The 18075-nt window shown below is 37.1% G+C and overlaps 1 protein-coding gene and 1 pseudogene across 1 annotated transcript; both read right to left on the bottom strand.

The window, feature by feature from the left end:
* Positions 1–4271: 4271 nt before the first annotated feature.
* On the bottom strand, positions 4272–5276 carry LOC129557418 (olfactory receptor 4A15-like). Its single transcript, XM_055427948.2, has one exon. The coding sequence runs from the start codon at positions 5268–5270 to the stop codon at positions 4272–4274; it is 999 nt and encodes a 332-aa protein (XP_055283923.2). The 5' UTR covers positions 5271–5276.
* Positions 5277–16634: 11358 nt separating this feature from the next.
* Positions 16635–17582, bottom strand: LOC129557419 (olfactory receptor 4A15-like; annotated as a pseudogene).
* Positions 17583–18075: the final 493 nt, after the last annotated feature.

The following is an 18075-nucleotide window of genomic DNA, read 5'->3' on the forward strand; positions in this document are numbered from 1 at the left end:
CAGAGACCCAGCACCTGTCACCTGTAAAACATCTGGAGGGAAACACGTGATGTGTAATTTACTGAGAAAACACTTTGCTCCCTACATGAGACCTGGATTCTCCTCCTGATTTCAGCTGCTTGCAAATCTGCCGTGTCATCTTGGTGTTCCTTGATTTCAAGTCCTTTGTGTACATGAGGTTACAAATTGTAATTCTCAGATGTATCTCGGAAGCTGAGAGGTATTCCACAGGGGTTAGAGCTATTCTCTTTTTCATGAGAATTTACATTTGAATTCTTAGGTCTAACTGTGGAAAGAAAGACACATCAATAAATCTATCACAAGGCAGTTTAGGGAAATGGACATAAGTCCTTTGCAACACACTGTCCCTTTTACCTACTGTAGCGCATATGCTATTCAAGTGTGTTTACTCACTGTGCCCACCACAGTGCCTGGCAGAATGTCTGCAGTGTCTGAAACCTGTTAGATGAAGAGTAAATGCTTTCCAAATTGTCGTTCTTCATGGGTAAGAGTACGCCTTCTTCCCCAGACTATAAACCCGGAGGAATTGTTCTTGTCCTCCAGCTCTGTTTATCATTACTTTTTATGAAAAACATAAATAAACCTTTGAAAGGAAGCTGCATTCCACTTTAATAATTTCTGACACACGTTATGGGGTAAGTGTGAAAATATTAATTGCCTCTAGGAAAAAGTATATTACTGGGTCATTTTACTTTCTGGATAATTACAATATTTATTAATTAATATTTTTAATTCTTCAAAATCCTGTTCCACATACAATTTGACATACATTCAGTAAATTTACAGCTTCACTAGACGTATAAAAAACTGTGACATAGGTGTGCAATAAAATAAGATCTATCAAGCAAAGAAAATCATTATTTTCAAAGTTTTAAAAATAGAGATTTGATGTGAAAATAGAGAAACTCTGCTGGATGAAATAAAGTACTATGCTTATATACCCAAACATATATAAAATCTGTTAGTATAAGTAATTATTAATATTGCAAGTTCTTTCATTCAACGAATATTTATTGGATATGACTATGTATAGTAATGTACATGTGTTCACATAGAGTCATAAAAAGTGTGCCTGTTGTCTTTGTAACCCCTTCCCTGACATTTCATCACAAAACAGCAGCAAGGCATCTATCCTTGATACGAGTCACCCTCCCACTCAATTATGTTTTGGCTACAGGCATTCCCCTGCCTTCTTCTCCCATCTTCCCATAGCATCCATCATCAATCATTCTTGGTTACAGGATACTGCATTGCTAATACAATGAGGACAGGTGAGATAAATTTTCCAAAGAAAAGAGAAAATATAAACATAACAATAATAATAAAGCTATTCCTTTTTCCAAGATGAAAAACCTATACATATGTGAAAACAAAGTACAGGACCTTCATTACATTTCCTTATTCTGAGGTGGAGTTTCTCAGCAGATCATAAAAAGTATAGTGAATAGAAAGTAAGAATTGGACATAATTAATAAAATCTATTTGAACATAACTGTGAAAAAATAGAAATTATTCTGTCTTGTTTTCTTTGACTCCAAAATACTCTTTCTAGAAATAACCTAATGGGAAATATTTTTAAAACAGAACAATTAAATATTCAAATATGTTCAACAAAGTTATTAAGAGCTGTGGAAAATTTGGAAACCACACAGAATGCTCAACATTGGGGAAGTGGATTACTAAAATATATTGCATATTTTTGAATAATGTGTAGTTTTAACAGAGGTGTTAAATAAATATCAGTAAGAAAAAGTCTGAAATATTTTTACTTCTAATTTGGTAGCACTGTAGTTGAACCTATTTTTCTTGATGCTTGACATGCTTAAAAGAGATTTAAATCTTAGACTGGTGGGGTTGAGAATTGATTATATTATTTGTAAAATTTGTTTAAACCTGATATTCTGTGACTATGATTTCCTGGCGGGGGCGGGGGGAATCTCACCCATGAACTTCTCTGACATAGGTCCACAGCCAGGGCCCCAGGCAACTGTTAGTGCACCAAGAAAGAAGTAAATTTCAATATTAAAAGCGTCAACTGATTCAGATACAGTGTTTTGTTTTTGTTTTTGTGTTTTTTTGAGATTTAAACAGTGCCTGTGGAGAAGGCCTTTCTCTTGAGCCTTAAAAGTGCTATCACATATCCTGTTTGGCAGCAAAGTCTATGAAGTTACTTATCTGTGGCTAATTAAACCCAGGAGATATTTCACCATCATTACCAGGTCTTGCCAACAAACCAATTATCTCAAGTAAGGTAAGTGAACATCAGAGAAGAATTTTTACAGCATACATCTTTGTGAACTTCATCCTGATGTCTACATGAGAACAAAACATGATGAGAGTAAAAAAAAAAACAAAAACAGTTGACCGTATATGTACTTAGATATTTGATAGTAAATGAGATTAAATATGGAGTCTGAATATTTAATATTATGTATATAAACTGTTGGAGAAGAAAATGGCAATCCACTCCAGTACTTTTGCCTGTAAAATCCCATGGATGGAGGAGCCTGGGAGGCTGCAGTCCATGGGGTCGCAAAGAGTTGTACACGAGTGAACGACTTGTTAGTTGGGTAACTATTTTTTATTTTTCATTATGATATTTTATTTTTTAATTGACCTACCATTCATGTCCATGAAAATATTTTTTTCAAAAAGGAGGTACCAGGAAAGTCTGTTCCCAGAATATAAATCCAAGGACAGAATAGTTCAAAATCCTGAAAAGACAGCAACACAGATTCTCAAACTTGAAAGGTAAAGCAGATTAAAAACAGGAGGGATTATATATGGATCATATCACTGTTGATCATAAACTAGTTGAGGTGTGCTTTGACCTTTGATAGACTCAGGGACTAATTTCACAAAAGCCAGGTACCTGCCAAAGTGTTCTCTTGGCAGCTTTATGAACTTGGATAGATGAAAGAACATGTTCTCAAAACAACAAAGCACTCAAGAGCAGAGTTTATATGTCTCGTTGTTCAGTCAATAAGTCATGTCTCACTCTTGCGACCCCATGAACTGCAGCACACCAGGCTTCCCTATCCTTCAATATCTTCCAGAGGTTGCTCTAACTCATGTCCATTGCTTCAGTGATACCATCCAACCATTTCATCCTGTCAACCAGAGGAAACATGTCTTAATCCAATCCTAAAACACTTTTATACCAGGAGAGTATTTCTTATGTTATGTATCAGAAATAGAAAAGTTTTACTTCCAATAGAAGTATAAGCAAATATAACAATATTTATAACAAATTATTGGCATAGGAAGAATCACAGAACTTGGAAACAGCTTCCAAACCACCTAAGTAAATTACTTTTAGAAATTTAAAAGTTATGGGATAAAATGATGGCCTAGTGAGAATTAAAACCCACATCTTCTGATCCTGAAGCTAGTGTCCTAGATTTCTTTCTTATTAAAAGATCTAAAGCACTTTTTTATTTCTTCCACTGAGAAATAAAGGAAACTTTATTTAATGTGTGTCAGATATGTGGACGCAATAATATTGCTAAGTACATGAGATGAATTCAATTAGAATTGAGAAAAGAATGAAGGCATATTTTAGGACTTAGTATCTATGCTAGAAGTTCAGTTCTAAAAGGAAACATGTAATTCTAGAGCCTTAAATAAGATGTTTATAATATAGTATCTGATCCCCAAGTCTGATATAGAGCAATTGCGGAGAGAAAGACAACTTTTAATTAATCATTTAAGTCAAAAACATACAGTTTACAGAGAACCAGATTAGCATTCATTATATAAAGCAAAATAATCTGTTTCCAAAATATTAAACATTCATTGTGCTAAAAAATAATGTACCCAGACATTTTAATTTAATTCAGGCACACTCTGGGGCCTTATGTGATGTGAATGACTTAAATATGTATTTCAATTATTGGAGGAGGCCAAATGATCCAGATACAGAGACAGGTTGAACAATTTAATCTTTCAGTTCAAAATTTGATCAGAATATACAAAATCAACCATATGGCACAATCATAGTATATGTTAACAAATTTCATTTTTCACAGATTTGAAAATACAACTATGATTATGTTTGTGAAATTTTAAATTAATTATTTTATCAGATTCCACTATAGAATCTTAACACAGTATGATTACATCTATAAGAGATTGAAGCTATGCAATTCTCTTGGTGTTTAAGATCTATAAATTATTCCACTAGGATAAGCATTAGTTCATATAGCTGTTTCAGGAATAAGTAGTTTAAGTAACCCAAAGAAAAATATTTTTTAGTTGTAATCACTGATATTGAAAATATACTTTGATTCTCTAAAAAAAAGAATGCCATGTCCTACAAGACCTCTTCCAACTAAGGTCACAATTTTACTCCAAAGTTTCCTCATGGCATTTTTCATTTCTGCATTTCTCAGGGTGTAGATTAAGGAGTTCAACATGGGAACTATGAAAGTTAAAACCACAGTCATGGATTTATCAATGGGTAGAGTTGAATTAGGCCTGGCATACAGGAAGATACAGGGATCAAAGAATAAAAGGACCACCATCATATGGGATGCACAGTTGTAGAAGGCTTTGTGATTCCCTTCCAAACCATGAGTCTTCAGGTAGTGTAACATGACCCTATAGAACACTAAGAGGATGAAGAAGACAACAATGCAAATTGCTCCTCCATTAGCTATCACAGAGAATCCAGTGAGGCGGGAATCAGTGCAAGCTAGTTTCAGGAAAGGGTACATGTCACACAGGAAGTTGTCAATGACATTGGGGCCACAGAAAGGGAGCTGATAAATAAAGAGCAATTGAACCAGTGAGTACAGAAAGCCTCCAGTCCAGGTCACCAGCAGCATGAGGACACACACCCTCCGACTCATGATGATCAAATAACGAAGAGGTTTGCAGATGGCTACATATCGGTCATAGGCCATCACCACCGGAAGAATGACATCAGCACCAGCAAATAAATGATCTATAAAGATTTGAGTCATACAAGACTGGAAGGAAATAGTCTTTTTCTCATGAAACCAGTCAGTGATCATTTTGGGAGCAACAGTAATAGAATAGACAGCAACTATAAATGATAAATAAGCCAGGAAAAAATACATGGGGGAACCAAGTGACCTGCTGGCTGCAATGGTCACAATGATAAGCAGATTGCCCAATAATGTTGCAATGTAGATGAATAATAATAGGACAGATAGGACTTTTTGCATCTCAGGATTTTGTGTGAGCCCCAGGAGGACAAACTCTGTCACATTGTTCCTATTTTCCATGTGTTCTTCTGAAGCTGTGAATTGAGTGTCAGAGGCTGCAAACAAATGGCCAGAGGATCACAAGCTTTGAAAGGATCCTTTCAGAGGATCGCTGCAAACAAATAGCCAGAGGATCGCAAGCTTTGAAAGGATCCTTTCAGAGGATCGCAAGCTTTGTGTCAAATACGTGATGCCTTACTCAACAATGTTGGCTCCATGAGATCTCACACATAGAAATTCTATAATATCAGAATTGAAATCTTTTCACACAAGTGCTTCATTCATTTTATCAAATTCCTTGCTTCAACTATAGTGGTGAGACTTCAACATTCTAACTGGGAAGTATATATGAGCGGGTGTGAGTTGACATACCAAATGACAAGAAAGTTGCTTTCTCTGGAATACCTCTCACAAAGACCGAATTTTTTAACTTTATATATCATTTCTTTCCTTTTCTTTCTTTCTTTTTTTTTTAGAACAATTTTGGCGTTCTGAAATATACCATGAAAACAATCACATCCCTAATAGCTTTATTTACGTATTTACATAAAGTAATGTCAGGAAACACTTAACAGGAGGCTTCCTGTGTGCTGTTTTGGATCCATCAGGAATTCTCTGTTCCTTACTAATTCCTGAATATTCAGGAATTAAGAGGAGAGGCTAGCCTCTCCCTGGGGACTGAGGAATCCAGGCATTTTCTTCGTTAGTTTTTCTATATGGTGATAAGTACCCTCTTCCTTTTTATGAACCATATGGTAAAAGTGATTACAACTCTCTGTCTTTAATATGGATTGCCTATGTTTTGTAAGTCTGGAATTTTAATCTTTATCTTTGCTGAGAATAACTACAGTATATATGCCACACCATGTTGATTAAAACACCTTTGCTCCATCAGAGCTTTGGCCCCTGTGCCTTGCTTTCTCTCTCTCTCTCTCTTTTCAGGCTAATTCTTGGAGCGTAGAGGCTCTCTGGGTTCACTTTCCTGCCTGGGCTTCTAAGACCCTCTCAAGGTGCTCTACACTTTCACCCCATGGAGAGGGCGCCTGAGGCCTCCGTACACAGAGCAAGCCCCTTGCAGGGGTTTTATTGGCTATCTGCATAAACCAAGGAGTATCAGCCTCTTTGTCTCTCCTTTACTTTCTCATCGATCGACTCCAGACCACCAGGTTCCAGTCCATTAAAGAACCTCAACAAAGTAATACTTAGGCATGGGGCATAAAATTGTAAACTGATGCTTAAATAGCAGCCTTTCTGAGTTGCTATGAGCTCCAGAATCAGTCAGTTGCCCTCTGCAGAGAAAGAACCAGGGACATCATAAGTGCTCAATAAATGCTTAAAAGATTCCACTTAATTACAATGAATTTCAAAACACATAAGAAAGCAACTGAGAGCAGATAAATGTATGAACTTCTTCCCATCCAAGAAAGTACGACGAAAACAATGTTTTGTTTGTAAATACACACACACACACACACACACACAATATGTGTGTTCAGTCACTAGTTCTGTTTGACTCTTTGTGACTCCATGGACTGTAGCATGCCAAACTCCTCTGTCCAAGGGATTCCTCAGGCAAAAATGCTAGAGTGGTTGCCATTTCCTCCTCCAGGGGATCTTCCAGACCCAGGAATCACACCCATGTCTCCTGTTTCTCTTGTACTGGCAAGTAGATATTTCACCACTGAGCCACCTAGGAAGCTCCCTCCACCCTGCCCCAGCACCACCAAAGACACACTAAATAGACATTTATTATAGTCTAGGTTATTGGAGGAAAACAATAGACAATACAGATCTATGTTAATGAGTACTACATAGATGTTTCTTGATTGACAAAACTGTTTAGATTTGATTATTGCTAGCCATAGCTCAACTCAGAATGCCAAAATAAAAATTTTAGGCAGAATCTTGGTATAGTAGAAAGAATTCCATGCCAAAAATCTAGAGCTATTATTTGATTTTGCTCAGGCATCTTAGGAAAACTCATACTTTTCTTGGAAAGAAGATAATATTTCCAGATGCTGTGAGTTTCTGAATTTTTGTCACTGAAGCCTTTATCCTAAATGACATGGTAACATTTTTGCTGGTAGATCATCCTTATATTAACCACAGTTAATTAGTGTGTATTGAAAATTATTTAACTATTACAGTAATCAATAAATTAAACTGATAATTTGGTTCATACATATTGTAAGTTCTTGGTTTTTTGAGTCTATGTGGAAAACAGGACAATCCTTCTCACTTGAGGAAAATAGATCCATGGCCAGTTTTATATGTAATGTCTGTAACTTCATTTTGGCAAAATTATCTTAAGTGTGCTCCATCTCAGTGTCTAACTTACAGACTGTCATTTGTGAAATGCAGAAGATTGTTCTCTTCTTTGTGCACTTGACAATTCAATTTATGCTCAGATATCAGAGGGAAAACAAATGTGTGGAAGAGAGAAAATAAGAGATGACTGAGAAAAGGCAGATACAAAACAGCAAAGACTAGAAACTAAATAAAATATGCTTTGAAATCAGTCAACAGTTTGAGTTGGGGGTACTAAATGAATAGGGAGTGGAGGATTTCCTGAGCTGTCAAGCTAGACATGGATTGGAGGGTAACTCAGAATCAGCATCAGGATTTGTCTCTCAGAATCTTTATACTTCTAGATCAAAAAAAGAAAAGAAATTTCTTAACATATGGGAATTGAAGAAACCAGTTGCCTCAAAGAGTTCCATCTTCAAGGTTCTGGCTGTTCATTGTATACATACATAGTTAAATATCTCCACTCACAATGACATAGCCACATATTCTTTGTAATGGGAAATAAATACTTCCAGTTCTTAGAAGTTGTCATGCATTCAAGAGATAACTTCTGATAGGAGAGTCTAACCCTTTGACCTGCTGAGCACTTAAAATATTTATGTGTTTATGGCTGGTTTTATACTGTCATCTGTTAAGTTTGTTGGGACAATAAACATGTCTTAATAACTATTTCTCTGGAGTCTGAGTGTGCCTCATATATTTTAAGTGATCAAGAAATAGTTCACTATTAGAATATTCTTATGAACACATTTATTCCTCTAAATGGTTTAAACCATTAATTTGACAAGACATGATACAAAATCCTACACTTTACCGACATTATGTTTTATTAAAATAAATATATCTGCTTCAAACACTTGGGATATTCTTCAAACTTCTTAAGATAATCAATTAGAAAAATAAAACTTTAAAGAGTTCTCACAACATGTAAATCCATGATAACTATCCCACAATGATAAATGAACTAAGATAAATTAAGTAGGTCTACACAATGACAAATTCAACAACATAAGGAGGAAAAACAAAACATCTACATAGATATGCAAAGTGTAAAATACTGAGAAACATTTTCATTCAGCAATATATTAGAAATTATAGACTGAAATTTCAGTTTCTGAAATGATGGTAAATATCCTTTTGAAACATGTGATCGCAATTCATGCCTAAATATGTTTCTCTTTAACAGTCTATGTAGTAAAACCTGGGGCTTCCCTTGTAGCTCAGTGAGTAAAGAATCTGCCTGCAATGCAGGAAGCCTGAGTTTGATCCTTTAGTCGGGAAAATCCCCTGGAGAAGGGAATGGCAATCCACTCCAGTGTCCTTGCCTGGGAAATCCCATGGACAGAGGAGCCTGGCGGGCTGCCGTCCACAGGGTCACAAAGAATTGGGCGCAACTGAGAGACTAACACTGTCGCTGTCACTGTCATAGTAAAACCTGCTTCCCATATCAGCTATAGTGACCATTAAAATGATGCAGCAAAAATTTTGAGGTTCTAAAAAATGCCTAACCAGTTCATTAGGTTAAAAAGAGATAAGAAATATCACATTTTCCAAATCAGTTTCTTTATAATAAAAGTGTTACTTCTAAACCCTGAATATGGTTGAACAGACTTTGGAAACAAATACACACACACACACACACACACACAAACTATCAGAGATAGTTTGCTTAACTTATATATTAACTTAACTTATATATATACTAAGAGGTCAGTCTTCATTCCAATCCCGAAGAAAGGCAATGCCAAAGAATGCTCAAACTACCGCACAATTGCACTCATCTCACACACTAGCAAAGTCATGCTCAAAATTCTCCAAGCCAGGCTTCAGCAGTATGTAAACCGTGAACTCCCAGATGTTCAAGCAGGTTTTAGAAAAGGCAGAGGCACCAGAGATCAAATTGCCAACATCTGCTGGATCATGGAGAAAGCAAGAGAGTTTCAGTAAAACATCTATTTCTGCTTCATTGACTATGCCAAAGCCTTTGACTGTGTGGATCACAATAAACTGTGGAACATTCTGAAGGAGATGGGAATCCCAGACCACCTGACCTGCCTCTTGAGAAACCTGTATGCAGGTGAGGAAGCAACAGTTAGAACTGGACATGGAACAACAGACTGGTTCCAAATAGGAAAAGTTGTACGTCAAGGTTGTATATTGTCATCTTGCTTATTTAACTTCTATGTAGAGTACATCATGAGAACGCTGGGCTGGAAGAAGCACAAGCTGGAATCAAGATTGCTGGGAGAAATATCAATAACCTCAGATATGCAGATGACACTACCCTTATGGCAGAAAGTGAAGAGGAACTCAAAAGCCTCTTGATGAAAGTGAAAGAGGAGAGTGAAAAGGTTGGCTTGAAGCTCAACATTCAGAAAACAAAGATCATGGCATCTGGTCCCATCACTTCATGGGAAATAGATGGAAAAACAGTGGAAACAGTGTCAGACTTTATTTTTTGGGGCTCCAAAATCACTGCAGATGCTGATTACAGCCATGAAATTAAAAGACACTTGATCTTTGGAAGGAAAGTTATGACCAACCTTGATAGTATTTTAAAAAGCAGAGACATTACTTTGCCAACCAAGGTCCGTCTAGTCAAGGCAATGGTTTTTCCCGTGGTCATGTATGGATGTGAGAGTTGGACTGTGAAGAAAGCTGATCGCCGAAGAATAGATGCTTTTGAACTGTGGTGTTGGAGAAGACTCTTGAGAGTCCCTTGGACTGCAAGGAGATCCAACCAGTCCATTCTAGAGGAGATCAATCCTGGATGTTCATTGGAGGGACTGATGCTAAAGCTGAAGCTGCAATACTTTGGCCACCTCATGCAACGAGTTGACTCACTGGAAAGGACTCTGATGCTGGGAAAGGTTGGGGGTGGGAGGAGAAGGGGACAACCGAGAATGAGATGGCTGGATGGCATCACCGACTCTGTGGACATGAGTTTGAGTGTACTCCGGGAGTTGGTGATGGACAGGGAGGCCTGGCGTGCTGTGATTCATGGGGTCGCGGAGAGTCAGACACGACTGAGGGACTGAACTGAACTGAACTGAACGTATATATAGTTTTATATATTGCTTAACTTATATATAGTTTTATAACTTTTGTTTTGTTTTATAAATATAGAATTTGTTTTATAAATATTGTGACCCTAAATGTCTGCAATGTACTTTTTTGAGAATGCAAGTTCTAAACCCTGGTTTGGAATTTGAGCCCCAAAATCTGTACTTAAAACTTTGTGACCTGGTTAAATCATTCAACATAATCTCTGTAATAAAACAGAATCTAACACACTATGGTTTAAATAGAATAATGCGAATGAAGATCTTCAAAACTGTCAAAACTGTCTAGCAAATAATAGGCATGAAATAAGTTCAAAATATATTTTATTATTCTTTTGTTTCCCCACTTAACTTTAGTGCCACATCTCTATAATTTGTTTTACCTGACTTTTCTCAAAATCTACTCTTTTATATAACTATCCAAAGATGCTTTCCTGAGGGATGGAGAGATTGACTGGGTTATTATCATATGCAGTTTTGGAAGATGTCCAGTTTTACTACTCACAAGATTGTGTGGAAATTCCCTTTTATGTCTTTCTCCATATCTCACTCTCCTCTTGAAATGTATCAATAAATTTAAATTTAATTTGAGGGGTCTTCTTTCCATAAATTATGAGGTCAACTGACTGCATAATGCCATCTGTCTTGTTTCATTCACAATATTCATAAGACCCTAAAAATGAGAAAATATCCAGTTCATTAACCCCCTGAAGATAGATACTGACATTTTCTTTAAGACTTTAATAGACCTTGTATATAACACAATTCATGAATTGTATTTCCACAGACACTAAAATTCACTCTCCAGCTAGGTATAAGTACAAATTGATGAGTCTAACAAGTAACTAAAGGTCTCTGAATGTAGGTTTTTACATTTCAAGTCTTGAGTTCCCTTTTGTAATAAGAGGCTATTGATTTGCATATAAAAATGTTATTTAGGGGTTATACACAAAGGAATAGGAAGCAGAGACTTTAACATTTATACACCAGTGTTCATAGAAACATTTTTCACAATAGCCAAAAGGTGGTGACAACTCTAATGGCCATCAATTAGTGAATGTGCAAACAAATTATGGTCTATACAGACAATGGAATCGTACAGCTTTAAATGGGAAGGGAATTCTGATACATGCTATCAGATGAATCCTGAAGAAATTAACAGTAACAGATGAAGAAATTAAACTAACAGATGAGTCTTGAAGAAATTATGCTAAGCACAATAAGCCAGACACAGAAACACTTATATTTCAAGATCTCCCCCTTTATGAGGTACCTAGAATAGTCAAATTCAATGAGATGGAAAGTACACAGTACAACAGGGACTGGAGGGATGAGGAGACAGAGTTACTTTTTTACGCATAGAGTTTCAGTTTGAGATGATGAAAAAATTCTGTTAGATGGAGAGTGTTCTTGTATATTTTACCACAACTAAATAAAAAAAATTATGAAAAGGAGTTAAATATCTACACAGAACAAGAACATTAAAAATATCGTGTACAAAGTAGCAATTTGTAAAGAACTATCATAATTTTTGGGTTTCCCTCAGAGCTCAGAACCTGCAACACAAGAGACCCTGGTTCGATTCCTGGGTTGGGAAGATCTGCTGGAGAAGGAATAGGCTACCCACTCCAGTATTCTTGGGTTTCCTTTGTGGCTCAGCTGGTAAAGAATCTGCCTGCAATGTGGGAGACCTGGGTTCAATCCCATGGTTGGAAAGATCCCCTGGAGAAGGGAAAGGCTATCATAATCTTTAATTTCATTATCTTCAATATATGAAGATGCAAAATAAATAATTGTTTTATTTTCTAAATTATATGAAACATTGTAAAATATTATTGTGCAGACCATATGCATGTCCTGTTATATTTTGTTATGTTACATTCAGACTCCATTTCAGTCTGAATTTAAAAAATCTTAATATAAAATATTGGTGAATATTATTGTCATTGGACTTATTCCAATAGTATTTTGTAAAATGGAGTAAATGTACATACTGTACTATTCCTGGAACTTTTGGCATAAAATACTAAAAGTCAAATGATAAATAAAACAGCTCCTTGAGAAACATGCATGATTCATTTCAAATAACTCTATTTTGCCCTGTTTTCATAGCAAGGAAGATTTTTATGGATGTGTTACCTGGGTTTTCTATTTCTTCTTTTGTCTCTTGTTCCAAATTCAAGCTTCTCCAATTTTATCTTTGATTCTTTAAAATAGGTGTTTATTTGATAAACATAAGGCAGGAGTGAATGCAGAGGAAAGATCAAGACACACTTAGTGCCTGCAACTGGAAGTGTTTTGTTGTATAGGATATATCTCTCTGACTGCACAAAGCATGAACACCTTTGTCAACTTTTATAACTTTTTACACTTCGGATTATAGAATTACTCAGAACTGGCTTCAAAATTATACAGTTGATGTCATTGAATTTGAAAGTTGTCCTTGAAAATATATCAAGAACAAGTTTAAAACTTCAGGAACAAATTAATTGAATAATTTTAATAATGTTTTAGTCAAAACTGTAGAACACTGGATTATTACAGAAATTTACTTTATTTTGGATATTTTAAAACATTTATTTGACCATTCTAATATGGTTCATGGCTAGTGAACTAACAGATTTTATTTTGCATCCTGACAGTGACATTAATACCCAAGGAGAACTCTCCCAGGTAAGGGAAGATATGAATGGGCACATAATTAACAATGAAAAATAAGTCAGTTCATTGAGTTGTTAAAAACAGTTTGTTCCCAAGGTGAGTTCAAGACTAAATTCACTGAGGAATCATGCTCTAGAGGACTGAGAGATTTTTTTCAGGGCACGGTATATTTTCATTTTAGGGGAATTAAATGAAAAGAGAGCCTTCTAATAGCAAAGAATAAGCCTCTTATTTGGGCTTCATAGGTGGCGCTAGTGGTAAAGAAACCACCTGCCATTTCAGAACATGTAGGAGATGATGATTTCATCCTTGGGTTGGGAATATCTTCTGGAGGAGGGCGTGGCAAATTACTCCAGTATTTTTGACTGGGGAATCTCATGGACAGGGGAGCTTGGCAGGCTAGGGTCCATAGGGTCGCAAAGAGTTGGACATGACTGAAGCGACTTAGCATGCATGCACATCTCTTATTAATAGCAAAGCAGTAAGGTTGCTTAAACAAGAATCCTTTATTTTCAGTTAATCAGTGTATCTTTGAAACTCTCAAGTCTAAGATGGCACTGGAGTAAAGTAAAAGTCTGTCTTTGTGTACGATAGATGTATTTAATAAGATTCTCACTAATTAATTGACTTAAAATACCATTTAACCTAGATAACATTCTTATACAAAATTTCAAATCAAACGTTGTCCAGAATAAATTAATCTTTCTTAAAAAGAAATGCAGAAATAGGTAACTAGGACTTACAGTTTGAAAGACACTATTACAAATTACTATAATATAGAAACCAAACCCAGGAGTCTTTAATATAGCTATGGCAAGTCCTTAAATCTGAATCTCTCTACACATGGTCTATTAAAACAAACAGCGCAATTGACTAGGCACATAAGATCACATATAACTAACACTTTATTGTAACTGAGACACTGAGAATAAACAAATTCCAGATTGATTCTAAATAAATAAGTAAGCATCAAATTCCATCAGAGCAATCTGGAGTTTATGGTCCAAGCTTGAGAGGAGAGAGAGAGAACTTACAGAGAGTATTGAGAAGAAAAGAGGGAAGCAGCAATCCCAAGATACAGCATAGCCATAATCGTGTAAAAGAGTCGATCACACTAATTTTTTTAAACTTTTCATTTTGTATTTGGCTATAGCCAGTTAACAACGTGGTAATAGTTTCCGGTGAACAACGAAGGGATTCAGTCATACATATACATGTATCCATTCTTCCCCAAACTCCCTTCCCATCCAGGCTGCGATGTAGCATTGAACAGAGTTCCATGTGCTATACAGTAGGTCTGTGTCGGTTATCCATTTAAATTATAGCACTGTATACACGTCCATCCCAAATTCCCTAACTATCCCTTCCCCGCATCTTTTTCCCTGGCATCCATAAGTTTGTTCTGTAAGTCTGGGAGTATTTTTCTCTTTTGCAAGTTCACTTGTATCATTTCTTTGTAGATTCCACTTACAAGGGATGCCATTTGATATTTCTCCTTCTCTGTCTGATTTACTTCACTCAGTATGACAATCTCATAGTCCATCCATGTTGCTGCAAATGGCAGTATTGCATTCTTTTTAATGACTGAGTAATATTCCTTTGTATATATGTACCACTTCATCTTTATCCATTCCTCTGTCAGTGGACATTTAGGTTGCTTCCATGTCTTGGCTATGGTGCATTAGATGGTCAAGAGGCATATGAAAGAAAACATGTTCAATCTTGTCAATTATTAGAGAAATGCAAATCAAAACTATGAGATATCACCTCACACAAATCAAAATGGCTATGATCAAAAAAATCACAACATTAAGTGCTGGAGAAGGTGTGGAGAAAAGGGAACACTCCTACATTCCTGGTGGCAATGTAAGTTGGTTATAGCCATTACTAACAACAGTATGGAGACTCTTTATAAAACCAAAAATTGAGCTACCATCAGTTCAGTTCAGTCACTCAGTCCTGTCCGACTCTTTGCAACCCCATGAATCACAGCATGCCAGGCCTCCCTGTCCATCATCAACTCCCGGAGTTCACTCAAACTCATGTCCATCGAGTCAGTGATGCCATCCAGACATCTCATTCTCTGTCGTCCCCTTCTCCTCCTGTCCCCAATCCCTCCCAGCATCAGAGTCTTTTCCAGTGAGTCAACTCGTCACATGAGGTGGCCAAACTATTGGAGTTGCAGCTTTACCAAAAGTCCTTCCAATGAACACCCAGGATTGATCTCCTTTAGAATGGACTGGTTGGATCTCCTTGCAGTCCAAGGGACTCTCAAGAGTCTTCTCCAGCACCACAGTTCAAAAGCATCAATTCTTCGGCGATCAGCTTTCTTCACAGTCCAACTCTCACATCCATACATGACCACGGGAAAAACCATAGCCTTGACTAGACGGACCTTGGTTGGCAAAGTAATGTCTCTGTTTTTCAATATGCTGTCTAGGTTGGTCATAACTTTCCTTCCAAGGAGCAAGTGTCTTTTAATTTCATGGCTGCAATCAACATCTGCAGTGATTTTTGGAGCCCAAAAATATAAAGTCTGACACTGTTTACCCATCTATTTCCCATGAAGTGATGGGACCAGATGCCATATGACCCTGCAATTCCACTCCTGAGCATATATCTGAAGAAAATCATAATTTGAAACAATGTATGCACCCAATGTCCATTGCAGCAGTATTCCCAATAGCCAGAACATGGAAGCAGTCTAACTGTCGATTAATAAAGGAATTCATAAAGAAGATGTGATATATATACATAATGAAATATTACTAAGCCATAAAATTGAACAAAATGTCATTTGCTGCAGCATGTATGGACCTAGTGATTTTCATACTGAGTGAAGTAAGTCAAAAAGAGAAAGAAAAATATCATACATCACTTACATGTAGAATCTAAAAAAGACTACAAATGAACTTAACTACAAAACAGAATTTGAGTTACAGATGTAGACAATAAACTTATGGTTGTAGGGAGGCATATAGTTGGGGAAGGGTAAATTGGAAGATTGGGATTGACACATACACAGTGTGATATATAAAACAGAAACGCAATTTCACATTGCATCATAGCAAAGTAATGGGCCCATAATCCTGAAATTCACTGAACTTACGTTTCCCTATCACTCAGAAACATGTTCTATTCCATTTGTTTCTTTAGCCCTTTCAACTTTTCTTTTTTTCTCTTGCTACTGCATATGAAAATCATTGATGGCTCATATTTCAATGTAGATATAAGGTGTGAGTATGTCTGAGTTGAGTATTTGATGGCAAGGAAGTTAAAGTTTGTTGAACTGACTAAATCATACATGGTTAGAATCGACTGCCCATGATTGCTTTAGGATTAGTAACACATACATTCAGTGTGGGTGACACATTCTTATTTTTACCTACAGTTAACTTTTTATACCAGAGTTTTTGCCATAGCACTTTTCACCTCTGACTTTCTCAAGGTGTATATTAAAGGGTTCAGCATGGGAGTGATGATGGTATACACCGCAGTTATGGATTCATCGAGGGGAAAGGTGGAAATGGGTCTCACATCCACGAAAATACAGGGAATGGAACAGAGGACCACCACTGTGATGCGGGAACTGCAGTTGGCTAGGGCTTTGCGCCTTCTTCCTGACTGCGAGCGCTAAGGGGACTTAGGATGACCCAATAGGACACTGGCAGGAGGATGAAGATAACCGTACAGAGTGCTCCACCATTAGCAACCACCCTACAACTTGTAACTGAAGTGTCAGTACACGCAAGGTCCAAAACTGGGAACATGTCACAGATGAAGCGGTCAGTGACACTGGGGCCACAGAAGGGAGTCTGTACACAAAGAGGAGTTGAACCATTGAGGGCAGAAGACCTCCCACCCAGGCCACCTCCAGCAGCAGGATACAAACCTGTCGCTTCATGATGGTCAGGTAGTGCAGTGGCTTACAAGTGGCCACATAGCAATCATAGGCCATCATCACCAGAAGGAAAGCCTCAGAACCTCCAAATAAGTGTTCTAGAAAGAGCTGTCCCATGCAAACTGGAAAGGAAATTGTCTTTTATGCCATTGAGTAAGTCTATAATCAATTTGGACGAAATGGCAGTGGAATAAACTGTATCCATGAGTGAAAGATAAGCAAGGAAGAAGTACATGGGGGAGTCGAGAGAGGGCCTGGCAAAAACAGTCACCATAATGAGCAAGTTGCCCACCACCATCACAAGGTAGATCAGCAAAAACAAACAAATAATGCATTTTTCCCCTCAGGATCCTGAGTGAGACCCAGGAGAACAAATTCTGTTAATTTGCTACTACGTCCCATTTAGTCTTCTGTAGGTGGCTCAGTATTAAAGAATCCACTTATCAATACACTAGACACAGGAGACGCAGGCTCAATCCCTGGGTTGGGAAGATCCCTGCAGAAGGAAATGGCAGCCTACTCCAATATTCTTGCCCAGAAAATCCCATGAACAGAAGAGCCAGGCGGGCTACAGTCCATGGGTTCACAAAGAGTCGGCCACAACTTGGCAAATGTTTCAGAAGAACTCAGGAGAACCAGACCTGTACTGAGACTGTGAACAGGACTGTAAACATATCTGCTACATTTTGGAACACATCTTCATCATTATAGCTTCTATGCTGGTTTCCACGTAAAACACATATGGTAAATATCTACTGAGTTCTTTCAATGAGTCCGTGAAGACTTCATTTGGGAATTCTACTCTTCTTCAGATGATTCTATTGGGGTTATAAGAGATTATACCTCTATGTCTTAGAGCATCTTCTACAGAGAGGAGTAATCAAAGGTCTAACAG

This window comes from Moschus berezovskii, chromosome 7 (assembly GCF_049115385.1).
Source record: "Moschus berezovskii isolate FMDL1 chromosome 7, NW_MosBer_1.0, whole genome shotgun sequence".
Lineage (NCBI taxonomy): Eukaryota > Metazoa > Chordata > Mammalia > Artiodactyla > Moschidae > Moschus > Moschus berezovskii.

What these genes read in the sequence shown, in the direction of transcription:
- LOC129557418 (XM_055427948.2), bottom strand. Translation starts at nt 5,270, where the DNA reads ATGGAAAATAGGAACAATGTGACAGAGTTTGTCCTCCTGGGGCTCACA.